The following is a 13791-nucleotide window of genomic DNA, read 5'->3' on the forward strand; positions in this document are numbered from 1 at the left end:
TTTCACATAGCTGTCACAAAGTCCACTGACCGAAGATTGTGCCCTTGATAAAGAGCTCCTCGGTCTTCCATCAGAGTCTGTTTCTTCTGTGATACACAATCATAAATTAAGGTGGCTAAAGATGAGGGTCCTCCCAGACACAGTCACACTGGCAAATAGGGACTCAAAAGATACTTACTCAGTAGCTGAAAGAAGGGTCAGAAGAATGTCTGAAAAACACCAAGAGGTCAACAGCAACAAAGCAGCAACACAGAGCACCCCTTCCACGTGAGCCCTTGCAAGCATCACTGGTTTATGGATAACACCATAATGTATGCACGTAAACACGGCCCCGCATCATCAAGAGAACGCAGGTTATGCTGGTCTGGTTAAGTAAGAAATGACATAATGCATTTTAGGAATATTTCTGTGAAAATGGTTAAAATTAAAAATACAGGTGTATATTAAGGAGATGAGCCTCAGTTATTGGGAATGCAAATTAATGTTAGCACCCACTCCCCATTTCCCCGTGACCCCAGAAACCCAGGACAGCATCCTACAGACAAGCTTGTGCCACAGCCCCTGCCACCTTGTGGGCTCCCGACTTCTATGTTGTTGTTTATTCATGGGGTTTTCCTTCCCTTTTCTTTGGTTTCAGATGCGAGTGTCTCTCTGGCTTATGTGGTTTCCCCGTGTGTGAGGTGGGATCCACTCCTCGCATAGTCTCTCGTGGAGATGGAACACCTGGAAAGTGCTGTGATGTCTTTGAATGTGTTAATGGTACGTGGGGTTTCTCTTGTTCTCAGAGAGTGTACATTCGTGCAGGAGGAGGGGAGGGTTCCATCTGGCCGCTTCTGCCTTTTGCAAGGCAGGGCATATACTCGGGGGCTCAGAGCAACTCCCTCAAGAAAGAAGGTTTGCTTGAGACCCCACAGTGCAGCAAAGGCAGTGAGGAAAGGGGACCCTCGTTCCATCCATCGGAAAGAGGATTTCGGAGGCGGAGGCCCGGATTTCATGTAGCTGTCATATTCTGCTGTGTTTCAGTAGTGCAGAAATGTTAGGATTTCGCGAAAAGGATCATGGAGCCTGTAATCATTCTGCTGCTGCTGTCAGGAGCCAGTCTGTAGGACGAACACCACACCGAAGCTACCACAGCCTGAGACAGGAGCGGCATTGCTCGTCTAGCGGAGTCTTTTCCTACTGAAAGAGCACGTCTTGGACCAGTGCTGGGTCCTTCATATTGGCCTGCTTTCGGCTTGAGCCTTGTGGCCCAGAAAAAGCATTCTTCAGTCACAAGATCCCTTCAAGTAGAATCCGCCTGCCCCTCCCTTTCACCTTTCACAAGAGGGCTCGGTGTTTGGTGACATGGGGCTGATTGAATTTAGATGCTAGAAGGGAGAAGAACCTAAGACCTGTCCCTCCCTCAGAATTTTCAGAAGGAAAACAAAGGATAAAAGTCAAGCAAGTGAAATGTCAATAATTCTAGCCCTGTTGAGTCAATACCTAGACACAAGGAAAATGAAGATGCATTTGGACAAATCCAACAAAATCACACGTGCAGAAACCCCCATAGTAACTGCTACCTCTAAGACACCAGAGTTCAGAAGAATTTCTGCCCTCTCTCAAGCCTGCCCTCTTCCCCAAGAAAATTCAAATTGAGTCCTGTTTCATTGCGTCCCGTAGTTTTGAGTGCAGTGGCCGCCTGTCCTTTTGTTTTGCTTGGAGGAAACACTTGTGGTATGGCTTCGGGGTCGAGAGAACATAGATTGGAACCGAATGATCTCGCTTTGCGAATTGGTTCCTCTGCTTACCAGCTGTGTAACTTCGGGTGCCTCTTGGTCTCCCGGGGCCTCAGTTTCCACATCTGTCAAATGGAGTGAATAACAGTCACTTAGATGAGGTTTTATATGGGAAGCAGTTACCGTGGTGCCTCAAGAGCAAATGGTCTTTATTTTGGGGTACCCGCCTCCTGTTCACATCCACAAACACGGTTCTGGATATTTCCGAGGGGATAGAGAAGGTGAGATGAGCTTCCTGACTCAGACCTCACGGATACAAGGCAAAGGGTAGAAGTCTGTGCTCAGTGCTTCTCCTCACCTAGAGTCGTGTGTGTTAAACACCAGCAAATGGCCCAGCTTTTTTCCCTGGTACCGCTGCAAGGTGTATTTGTAGGTGACATTCTGTGGGTATTTAACTCCTACCGCTTGAGACCAGTAGTCGCTGCGTCCCCTGTGCTCCCAGCATCTCAGATGCGCTTCCTTCCAGGACCCCTTACTCTGCCAGGTGCTCTCATGTCTGTGTCTAATTCTCACATCTGAACCGCCAGAGGGCAGAGAGTCTGTCCTTGTGTCTGTGGGTAGGAACATGTTGTCTGCCTCACAGAAGGCACCCAGGCTTTCTTGGGGGAGTGAGTGAGCAGATTCATGTCATCTTAGTTCCCTCTAGAGGTGGCTATTAAATACCAGCCCACAGAGGGGTTACTTTGTGGGAATCCTCCATCTTTTACTGCCCTTCCTGAAACATTAATCTTGAAAGTCATTTGTCCCCTGGAAATACCACGGCTAGCAATACAATTTGCTCTTATGTCCTCAGGGTGAGGAAGAGGAGTGCGTTTCTTCTTTCCTTGCATCTCGATTATAGAAATTCATTGTCATGCCCTTCTTATCAGGACATTGACTTCACATCTCACCCCGGCGTGGTGTAATTCAGACAGCTAAGGACTGCACCCCACCTCAGGGGCCTCAGATGAATCTTTGGGGCCTGCTCCCGTTTATAGCCTCACTTTTTATAGAGCTCTGAGTCCAGGAATAGGACTTGCCATCTGCCATGAGAAAATGCAGAGATGACAGAACTGATATTTGCACTGTTTTGGGGGTGCCTCTTTCTTGACACCACAAACTTGGGTCATCTTTGCTTTATTTATTGTCCTATTTAGTGTCTCTATTACTATCTTAGTCACTGAGTTGTAGACGAGACTAGAAACGTTAATGCTATGAAGATTCATAATCAAGGAATAACAATAATGTGTAAAGACATTCTATCTCCAAGTCTATATTTTACTTCTTTTGAGATATACATACATACACACACATATGCACACACACACACACATCTGTGTGCCTGGGAAAATCTTACTATTGTCGTAAGGTCATCGTTAGAGGGTATTACATATCAAAAACTCATTGTTATCACTTAGAAAGGCAGAGGTCTGTATATTTATAAAGCTCTGCTTATCCACAAGAGATTTCAGGTAACTTTATAGCAAAAACAAGTAACAGAATGCTGAAATATTAATGAGAAAAGAGGGAACCATAGAGTGGTATGTAAAAGTTGAAAGTGAAAACCAAAAAGAAAGCGCCCACAGGTACGTAGGCTATGTCTGTCTGTCTGTATAATTGCCAAGGCTAAACGTTAGCCAGGCCCCCGACCTCCTGGCCATCAAAGCGAAAAAAGAAGATAGAGTCAGATACGCAGTTCTTATTTTTAGGGGAAGGAAACCTCCTTGGAGGGGGCAGCTCTCTTCTCACCTGGAAATTTGAAAAGCTCTAGATGATGAGTCGTTCTGTCCTGAGTTACTTTCATACCACCAGTCCAGACACAGGTTTCCGGTCTCAACAGAAAGCAGAAGCAAAGTATTAAAGTGCAACTCCATGAAAGTAGTTCTCAGAGATCAGTGTGACACACAGCTGGAACCTAGATGACTAGAGCATTGTCTCTTAGATTTTGAAAACTCCCAAAAATGTAGGAATAGCTCTAGAAGCCCCCCTCCCCTTCAGGAGACAGTGGGTTGAATGTTAACATAACTAACCTCACATGTAGAAATGGAGATAGCAGGCTAGCACTCAGTTCCTAAGCTGCCATTGAGGTGATGTGTGTGTGTGTGTGTGTGTGTGTTTTAAAACAAGCATTAAAGTGAAAACACAAGATGAAAAATGTTCACAGAGAATTTGAGAACCCCTGAGTTTTGAAAACATTAGCCTGGAGGAATAGATAGAATATTCTCCATAAATATTATTCTCTTTTCAGTTTGGTTTGGTTTGGTTTGGTTTTGGTGGTGGGACTGGAGAGCTGCAGACCAGATCGAGGCAGTTTGTGACTGCATTCTCTGATGAGAGCCAAAAGGAGGACCTGTGAGGTATGGGCTGAAGGACAGGGCTGTTTAGAAACCAAAGGAACAGGTGGTATGATTGAGCTCCTTTTATGGAAACTTAGAAGTCATCAAGGTCATCAGCTGGAGATATGACCTCCACAGCAGTAGTGAAGCAGTCTGGAGTCCCCTTCAGTACTGCGTCTGTTTGGGCCCACAAACAAAAGTTTCATCATCCGTCAGCTGGAACTGAGCAGTGGCCTTTACTTTTAGATGGGCACATGTTCTCCATTTTGCTCTAATACACCCTTACACGAGCCCACCCTTCTCATTCCTGGAGGAGTTTAGATTTGAAATCTCAAGCATAGAATATGGAAGTGATCATTTGGTTGCTTTAGATATGTGATCAGTTGTGTATGTATATGTACAAATATCTGAGTAAAGCAGAACATCTTGGTTCGAGTGTCATAGCCAATAACTGACTCTTTCAGCATGGGAAGTTCATCAGTCATGGGAGAGCCATACATACCCAAGGTTGGCTTGCTCTTTGCGTAAAATTTTGGCACAGAAAACTTACCTGCGGTCTTTTAATACGGAAATTAGTGCAAAAACATCTACTGAGAACCCTTTGTATAGCAATAATGCTCAGTAATGTTTCTAGAGACATAATATTTACTTCTGCAGTAATGAAGAGAAGACTGCTCTTTGAAAGAAATATTCCTCATTGTGCACTTATTGAGCACCCATTGTGTTCCTGGAGCCTTATCAAGCTGATCTTACTTAAGAGTGATACCACTTTTTGCAATCCTTTATAAGGGTTGTTCCCTAAATAGATCTGTTGGGTGCACTCTAGCGCACACACCTCTTCCCCCCATGGACAAGGGCTTTTTCCTCTTCAGGTATTTAGAATCGCATGTACGCTGTTTTGTGATCCATCTGTTTGCTCTTGACATAGGGAGAACTTTTCAGATCTTTCCCATCTGACGTGTAGTTTCTCTCTTTTGGCTTATGCTGTCTACCCACTGGGCTTGCTACACAGCTCACCCATAGTAAAATGAGACCAGAGGCAAGGTACTGGCCTTTTCCTACTGAGAGATTGAAGAGAAAAAGCAACAGAAGTGTATCTGTTTAGATTTTTCTTCCACTTTCACATTTGATATAAAGTTCTATGTTTTAGTCTTTTCCTTCAATAATATACCTATCACATCTGCCAATCAGTGTAATTTGGCAGGCAGTAAAGGTTATTAACCATCTATACTTCAAGGTTCTTTTTCAGGAAATCTAGACTTTATTATAAAGAGGGAAGAGAAGATTCCAGAACTTAGAAATACAAAATTTAATTGGGCAGACACAAAACATACACAAAAATCGCTAAAAAGACACTTTTATGCATCTCTGTATTGAGAAGTACAAATTACATAGATTATTTCTTTGTAATATTTTTCTTTTCCACAACCACTTAAGTTGTCCTCTTAGAGAGGTAGTGGTCATCTCCACACTGTTCTGAGATTCACATCTATCCCCTGCAGGCAGGGAAGTAACTGGTCATTGCTCCCCAAAGACCAATGCCATCCTTCTTATCATGTATTTTCCTGAAGAGCCTCCATAAATTTCTCTCAATATCAAACAGGGATTTCATTATGTTATGTGGGGTTTTTTAAATTATTGTTATCCTAAAGAGCTGATTGTTTTCTAGGCTGGGTTTTTGGGGACTCCTCATCCCTCTATATTCCACCCCCTTGCTCTCAGTGTATTAGCTAGTGAAATCTAACTGCCAGGTCCTTCATTCACCCTGTCCCCTCCCGCTTAAGCGTCTGCACACCCCCCGATAAAGACAGGTTCATCTGAAGCAGCGTTATTCATAACCAGACTTTTCCCTCCTCACCTCTTCAGATCTTGCATTGAGATTTGTAGCTTCACGCAGATGGTAGATGTGGCTGATTAATGCAACCAAGTAATTAATATTGATGGGTTTATACATTTTTTCCTTCACTTTGAGCGGGTGCTCAGCATTTCGTTAGAGTGCACTGCTTTACCTCACTGCAGAGCGTGCAAGAAATGGATAGTAACACTTGCTCTGTCTTCTCCACTGGACTGTTATAAAAATCAAATGAGAAAGTCATTGTCCTTAGATACAGATCAAGTGCAAATATATTCCAATTAAAATGCAGTGAAAGTCTCTAAAAATTGTGAACATGCAAGGTGACATATTAAATGATGTTGGGATAGAGAAGCCCATGAGAGATGCATGTATCATAATCCAGTTTTCCCCACCTTATTAAACAGGGTACATCAGCTCAGGAGAACTTTCTTCAACTTGGGAGTATTTTTATGTTGCTAGCTTTATTGAGACACATATCATGCAATTCACCAAGTTAAGTTGTACAATTCAGCAGTTTTTAGTATATTCACAGGGTTGTGTAATCATCACAGTCAATTTTAGAACGCTCATGAATCCCCGCAAAAGTTCCCAACTCATTAGCAGTCACTCTCCATTTGCCCCCAAAGCCCCCAGTCTTAAGCAACAACTAATCTAATTTTTGCCTCTATAGATGTGCCTATTATGGGCATTTCATGTGAATAGAATCATATAGTAACCTGGGTTTTTTGTTTGGCTTCCTTTAATTAGCATAATGTTTTCAAGGTTCATTAATGTTACAGCATATATCAGAACTTCATCTGTTTATGGCCAAGAAGTATTTCGTTGTATGGATATACCACATTTTGTCCTTAACATCAGTTCATAGACATTTAGGTTGTTTCCAAGAAGTGGAATGGTGTTTTGTTGAAGTCCAAGTACTATTAGAATTATAGATTATTGAGCCAGGTAGAGAGAAGAAATAATTTAGGAAAGAACACTGGAAGAACACAAAAATATCATCTCCAAAAAGACCTAAATAGTTTTTTTGAGGCAGAACAAAACCTAGTGTGGAGGCAAGATCATTCATTTAAGGCAGAGCATTCTCTAACAGAACAAATGTAGTCTCTTTAAATCACATTTCAGATATGTGAGTTTAATGGTCGAAGGGTTACCTTTGCTTGGGGAGGGGGGTAAAGCAGTGTAGGCTTTGTTAAGGAGAATTTCAGCTTCCTGGGGCAAAGAGGAGAGCTACGTGACTTTTTAAATTCCACTTTATTTTGCATTGCCTTGTTGCTTCTGTTATTTAAAAAAATTATATTGCGTTTAGTACATTTCTATCAAATTTTAACCTTCTGCTGTCAGAATTTTCTTGAGGCTGTTGGAAACACAAAAGGACGTCACTCAGAAATGAGTTTGAATGTGCCTTGTTTGCTTTTAACTCCTCTCAGAAACAAAGCCAGCCTGTGTATTCAACAATGAGGAATACGACGATGGGGACATGTTTCGAATGGACAGCTGTCGGTTCTGTCGATGCCAAGGGGGCGTTTCCATCTGCTTCACTGCCCAGTGCGGAGAGCTGAACTGCGAGAGGTACTATGTGCCCGAAGGGGAGTGCTGCCCTGTGTGTGAAGGTAAGAAAAGGTGCTGATTAAAGATTAATAAGCATATACATGGCTCAGAGTTGTAATATCAAAATCCACCCAAAGCAGTCTCATCCAAAAATAGTGGAATATTGAAGAAGTTCCCTTTTTACGACATTCGTGATCCATCTTTTAGGACTTCGATAATGCCAGGAAGGCTGTGTGAAAACCCCTCCCCGAGGGAAGTTATGCCCTGGGTGTAGAAAGTGAGCCACCTGTTTACACAGGTCAACGTGAGAGTTCCTGCAAGTGATGTCAGTTACTCCCCTGTGGTCCTAGCAGTTCCTCAGTAAGTTCTGGGGAAGTTCCCTTCACCCTGACGTCAGAGTTCACCCCCTGCTTTCCTCAGATTGCTTGGCTAGAACAAGCCAGCCCTAATCACTGACCATCTCAGCCAGGCAGCTCAGAGAGGAGCTTGTCCTGCCTCCTTTCCACACCCAGACCCCTCTAGGGAGGATCAGGACTCGCTGCCCTCCCCACTCTGAAAACATGTGTTGGCAAGGGTGGGCTGTGTGGCATGGTGGTGACATATGGCCCAGCCAAGTGTCAGGTGTGGTCCTGGGTTGAAGGTTCTCAGCAGCCTGCTTTCTCTATATCCCCTCACCCCTCCAGGAACTAAGAGTTTCCTGTTCCTCCAACAGGCTTTATCCTCCCATCTCTGATATTTGTAAATAATAAACATTTCAGAATAATAATTCTGGATATCCATTCACTACAACCCACCCATTTTAAGGCTTAGGAAACGGGAGTTCAGAAAAGTAGAAGCAGGGCGCCTGGGTGGCTCAGATGGTTAAGCGTCTGCCTTCGGCTCAGGTCATGATCCCAGCGTCCTGGGATCGAGTCCCGCATCGGGCTCCCTGCTCAGCGGGGAGCCTGCTTCTCCCTCTGCCTCTCTCTCTGTCTCTTATGAATAAATAAAAAAAAAGAAAAAGAAAAAGAAAAGTAGCAGCATTTGTCTGAGTTTATAATGAAACCAGGAATGATATACCCCCACACCTGACTGTGTCTCTCCTGTGACCACATCACACTGGTTCCCCAGAAAGGAGGGTCATGTGAGCCTTCTTGGTCCTGACTGACTGGGTCACAGACCTTCTCTCTGGAATCAGACATGTCACTCTTGTGTCTGATGTTCACCCTGCCTTTATCTGCTCCCAGGAAACAGGAGGACAAAATGTCATGCCACGTTCCATACCTTTTTCTGTTTTCCTAAAATCCTGTTCAATGTCCGAGCTATATTTACCACATAATACTGAAGATCTGAAAATGTTTAAAGTATACAAACTACATTCCTGACATTAAACAACTGTTTATAACAGGGAAATTCTTTCCCATGTTAGCAGTTATTTTAGCCAACATGGGAGAAAGGTGGTTCACTTTTTAGGTGTCGTTGGGGATTAATTTTTTTAAAAAATCACATCAAACTTTTAACCTTCCCGAAAGATGTGTTGCCTAGCTGGCCCCAGTTTGTAATAGTCGCTGAAACTATGTAGCAGTTGGTGGTGTAAAAACATAGATAGGAACCTCTGTGTAATAATCATAATGAGTTGTCTGGGCACGGATCCGGTTATGTCTCACTTCCTGGAATTCAGATCCAGGCTCAGAGTAGAAATGAAGTATGCAGTGTAATATTTTTTATAAAGAAATTTACAAAGTCTTATCTAGCTCGGGTCTTTTGGCTGCTTCCATTTCTGGCGGACTGACTTTCTAAAGCTGTGACTGCATTGTTTTAACTTTTGGCGTTCTGACTTTCTTATAATGCCATTACTTCTTTAGACTAGAGAGGACCAAACTCATAACTGCCTGGACTTTCCTCCCAGCTCAGCAGCCCTTTTTGAAGCCAGATTTTATGTGTTTCTGAAAAAGAAAGTTTGAGTGGTTTCTCTGGTGGCTCTCATCATAATGGTAGTTGGGGATTTTGTATGCAGTATTTATGTCCTGGTCAGTAATGTCAGAAAACATTTTTTGTTGTTTACAGTAGCCTTGGCTACTTTTGATCCCCAGCTCACGGGGAGAAAAATGGCCTGGGTTCCCAGGCTTCCCTCCAGGGCACAAGCCCTGACCCACGGTATGTCTAGACCAGCCTTTGTCGTAAACAAGGCCACAGCCAAGTGCCTGCAGTACATCTCACCCGTGTCCACGTGCTGTCCACGTGGATCTCCAGGCACCCTGAGATAGAGTTCAGTTATCCAAGAAGCCACAATATCCCTCTGAGTTGGATGGGGGCATTATTTTTCCACCTTATAGGTGGTGAAATTGAAGTATAATAAACATTAAAATTGACAACTCAGAAGACCTTGTCAAGAGCCTAAAATGGACCTGCATCTTGTAATTACCAGCCCACAACTCTGTCCACAGAGTTTTGCTACTTTATGAAGTGGTAACACACCTGCCCGTTGGTTTTTATGCCACAGATCCCCTGCCCCGTCTGCAGGGTGAGGATGGGTGGACACAAATTCAGGATGACAGCTGCTTTTGCACGTCCCCCAGGAGACACTTGATGCAACCCGAGCTTCTGCTGATCACAGCTGGAAAAGAACTGCCGATGACCAGAACCTGGGAAAAAATGTCTCCAGGTGCAGGCAGAGCTAAGACTTAGAATGCCCTCCATCTTACTTGGAACTCACCTTTTTAATCTAGATCCAGTGTATCCTTTTAATAACCCTGCTGGCTGCTATGCCAATGGGCAGATCCGCGCCCACGGGGACCGGTGGCGGGAAGACGACTGCACGTTCTGCCAGTGCATCAACGGAGAGCCCCACTGCGTGGCAACGGCCTGCGGACAGAGCTGCATGAACCCCGTCAAAGTGCCTGGCGAGTGCTGCCCTGTGTGTGAAGGTAAGCCTTGTTGAGTCTAATGAGTCCCTGGCGAATGTCTCATGTTGGATAAACTTCTACCACTGTGTGCTTGTTTGTTTTTTATTTCCTCGGGCATAATGTCTGCTTCATGCTGTTACCAGTTGCAGATGAATTCATTATAGGGCCAAAACTAATCGTTTGGGGCAAATGTTGCAAATTTGCAATGAGAACCGTGTGATCTTTATTTTTACTGCCGCCAATATGCTTATCTCAATACTTTATGGTAGAAGAATATATACATTTCAGTTCCGTTCACTTCAAGCTTAATTAGCATCCAAAGGTCAATGCAGTGAAATAGAATGGGAAATAAGACCCTTGACTCAAGCGTGGCATGTTTATCATGTTTCCATGAGCCCAGGAGTCCTGATGGCTGGAGGAAAGCCTGCAACCATCAAAAGGCAGTTTGCTGTCCCCACTGCCTTCACTCAGCACCCCTTCTTCTGCTATCCTGAGGCTTTTCCTTAGGTCTTGGTTGCCTGCATTCACTACCTCTCTTCCTGTTCAATGGAGAGGAGCCCAAGGCTTCCTAGATTGGCCTTTCCCAAGCCCTATTCCAGCCCATTTCCCTCATCGTGGGAAGTTTCTTTGCACACTTAAGTCAGCCTTAATTAATCCTCTGTGCCTGTTCATACAGACAAGAGTGAATAGTTATACTGACAGATCCAATGGAGAGTATCCATCATTAAGAAGCACATTTGCGTAGTAAAATGAACTACAGTGGATCATGTTGAAGATGGATCCTTCTAGAATTTTTTAAAACAGCTATTAAGGAACTGACAGGTCTTTGCAGAAATTCCATTGGCTGGGGGCGCCTGGGTGGCCTAGCTGGTTGAGTGGCTGACTCTGCATCCGGCTCTTGGTATCTCCTCAGGTCATGATGTCAGGGTCCTTGGATCGACCCTGACGTTATGCTCAGCGCAGAGTCTGCTTGAGACTCTTTCTCCCTCTCGCTCTGCCGCTCCCCACTGCTCTCTCGCTCTCAAATAAATAAATAAAATCCTTAAAAAAAAAAAAAAAAGAAAATTCAGTTGACTAAATCCTGTATCAGGAGTCTTCTGCTTCTACCTAAAATTTTAAGAAACTCAGACTTCAGAGTTTGCCTGACTAGCTTCATTAACCTCTGAGGGCTTAGAACTCTAAAGAACTTAAAAATCATATAAAAATGTAAGCTGGAGGACTCTAGGTCTATTGACATCACCAGTTCCCTCACCATTACTCTGCTCAGAGTGCAGCTGCCCACCTCCAAAGTTTATAGCTTCCAGAGGACCAATTTTGTGGAAATCACCCATCCCTCACACGTGTACTCCTCCCATCCCCTAAAGGCAGTGCTTCAGCGCAGGAAAAAGGAGTGGACGGAAATACGTATGATGGTATACGGTCAGCTTTATGAGAGAGGGCGCCTTGCCGAAACAGAGGTGGAAATATCGTTCCCTGAGAACTGGGGCCAGTCCGCTGTCACCTTGAAATCCTTACGTTCGCATATGTGCATGATAACTTCAAGAGAAATTTAAAGCCTAAGTGTATTAACCATCAGACGCTAATCCTTTAACTTCATGAGTCTTGAATTATAAATTGATAATAAGACTAAAAAGCTTATATAAAAAGTAAGAAGGCCTTCCCTCTGACAGTACATGAAGGGAAGGCAAGCCCTTTTGCAGCACCAGCATACCATCACCACTGCTGGGATAGAGCAGGGAGACCGTCAGGGACGAGGAATGTGTATGTGTGTGAGACAGACTGATGGATTCGTGCATATCGTGTAGATGTTTGGATAGGGAGTGAATGTTAGTGTGATTACTTAGAGTTCAGTCTCACAGCATCTACGTGGAGTCATAATCTAATCTTCCACTCTTTGAGAAAGGAGTGATCGTTTTGGTCAGCTGTTAATTCCAAAAAATTTATTAAGCACTTCTGATTGTCCAAATACAGCACTGGACACAAAGATAAATAAGGGACAACTCCTTGTTAAAGTCAGAGAAAATACTTTAGGCTGTTTTAAATTAAACCAGGAGAAAAGGCATGCCCGTATTTAGGTACTGTGGGGTTAAGTGCTTTGTGTTTGTACCTGATGTTATTGAATCCTCTCGATAACGGTGCTGCAGGCTTCGTCATCCCATTTAAAGATGAAAAAAGTAAGGTTGAAAGAGACGAGGGTAATTTCCTCCAAGGTCAGTGGCCGTTAAGTAGCCATGATGGGATACACGGACGTCTTGTCAGATTCAGCTACGTTCTGTCTGTTTCCTGCGCTCCCAGATGTCGTCTGTTTGCTCATACCCCTATTTCCAGTTTCCTTATTCATCACTCTTCATCTCTGGCTCTTGGTCTTGCGGCGGGGAGTGGGACAGGAGCGGGGTGGCAGTTTGAGGAGGACCGATGCCTTTGAAGAGACCCATCACAGACTTCCTTCCCAAGCCTCGTGTCGGGACCGTCTCCTCGCCAGAACTCAGCATCTTGATTTCAAGCTGTAAGATTCTGCTGGTCTCTGTTCCCCTTCTCTCCTTCTTCATCCAGCCTTCAGCACAGTCCATTTTCTAGTCCTCAGAGAATTAGATTATCTTGAATTTCTTGTTTTTGCTCTTAAGTAGTGAGTTTCATATAAGATTGTGCTTGCTGTCCAGTAACTCCCGTTTTAAGATGTAATAGAAAGACAGAAAGATTCTTTTGGTATGGGATCAAAAAACAGCGCCCAGCTTAAGAGTGAATCCTAAAAGGTTACTTATTAATAATAATAAACTTATAAAATAATACAAGTCGAATGAATCTTATTGCTTAGTTTATAGGACCCAAGAAAGTCTCTGGAACTATTTGAAAATACTTTTTCAGCAGCATATTTAAGTAGAATTTCAGGTGACCTCAGAATAGCGAAAAGATTAGATGAAATAAGAAAAAAAGCAAGGTGCTAATGTGTAATAAATAATCAGCCGCAATTATTTGGAGAAAATCAGGAACACTGGTGTTTATGCAGTTTGTACACAGTAAATTCCTCTGCGCACAATTGCATAACAAATGCTGGCCCTCACCCTATTAGCTACAGTCCCAGGGTACATAGTCAGAGCCTGAAATGAGATGAAAGAGCCCACACAAAGATTGTGGTTTGAGATTCTTTCTAAATAAATTATGTATTACCAAATATGGCATGTTAGGACCTGCAGGGACGACTGGTCACCTTGTTGTGACCACTGTTGTTCCTGGAGCTCCATATCCTTCCAAGTGACAATACCATGTGTTTAGTTACTCCTGGAGGACAGGACTGGAACCTGGGGCCCCTTCAAGACTTGGCTATTACTTGACAGCTAACTTGATTCACAAGTACCTAAGTGCTTTTTAAATTGGCACTTAAGTACTCTCATGATTGAGTCTTACCAAGT

At 43.6% G+C, this 13791-nt stretch overlaps 1 protein-coding gene across 4 annotated transcripts in view; it reads left to right on the plus strand.

Moving 5' to 3' along the window:
* The window catches only part of CRIM1 (cysteine rich transmembrane BMP regulator 1), a 186129-nt gene that overhangs the window by 106585 nt on the left and 65753 nt on the right, over positions 1-13791 (plus strand). For all 4 annotated transcript variants that reach the window (XM_035000898.1, XM_035000900.1, XM_035000899.1 and 1 more), the window contains exons 5-7: positions 638-759; positions 7376-7558; positions 10205-10402. In XM_035000898.1, the coding sequence (XP_034856789.1) occupies positions 638-759; positions 7376-7558; positions 10205-10402 (503 nt within the window). The remainder of the gene's footprint in view (positions 1-637; positions 760-7375; positions 7559-10204; positions 10403-13791) is intronic.

The sequence above is a fragment of the Mirounga leonina genome, unplaced genomic scaffold (assembly GCF_011800145.1).
Source record: "Mirounga leonina isolate KUSES-001 unplaced genomic scaffold, KU_Mleo_1.0 Mir_125, whole genome shotgun sequence".
NCBI classification, from domain to species: domain Eukaryota; kingdom Metazoa; phylum Chordata; class Mammalia; order Carnivora; family Phocidae; genus Mirounga; species Mirounga leonina.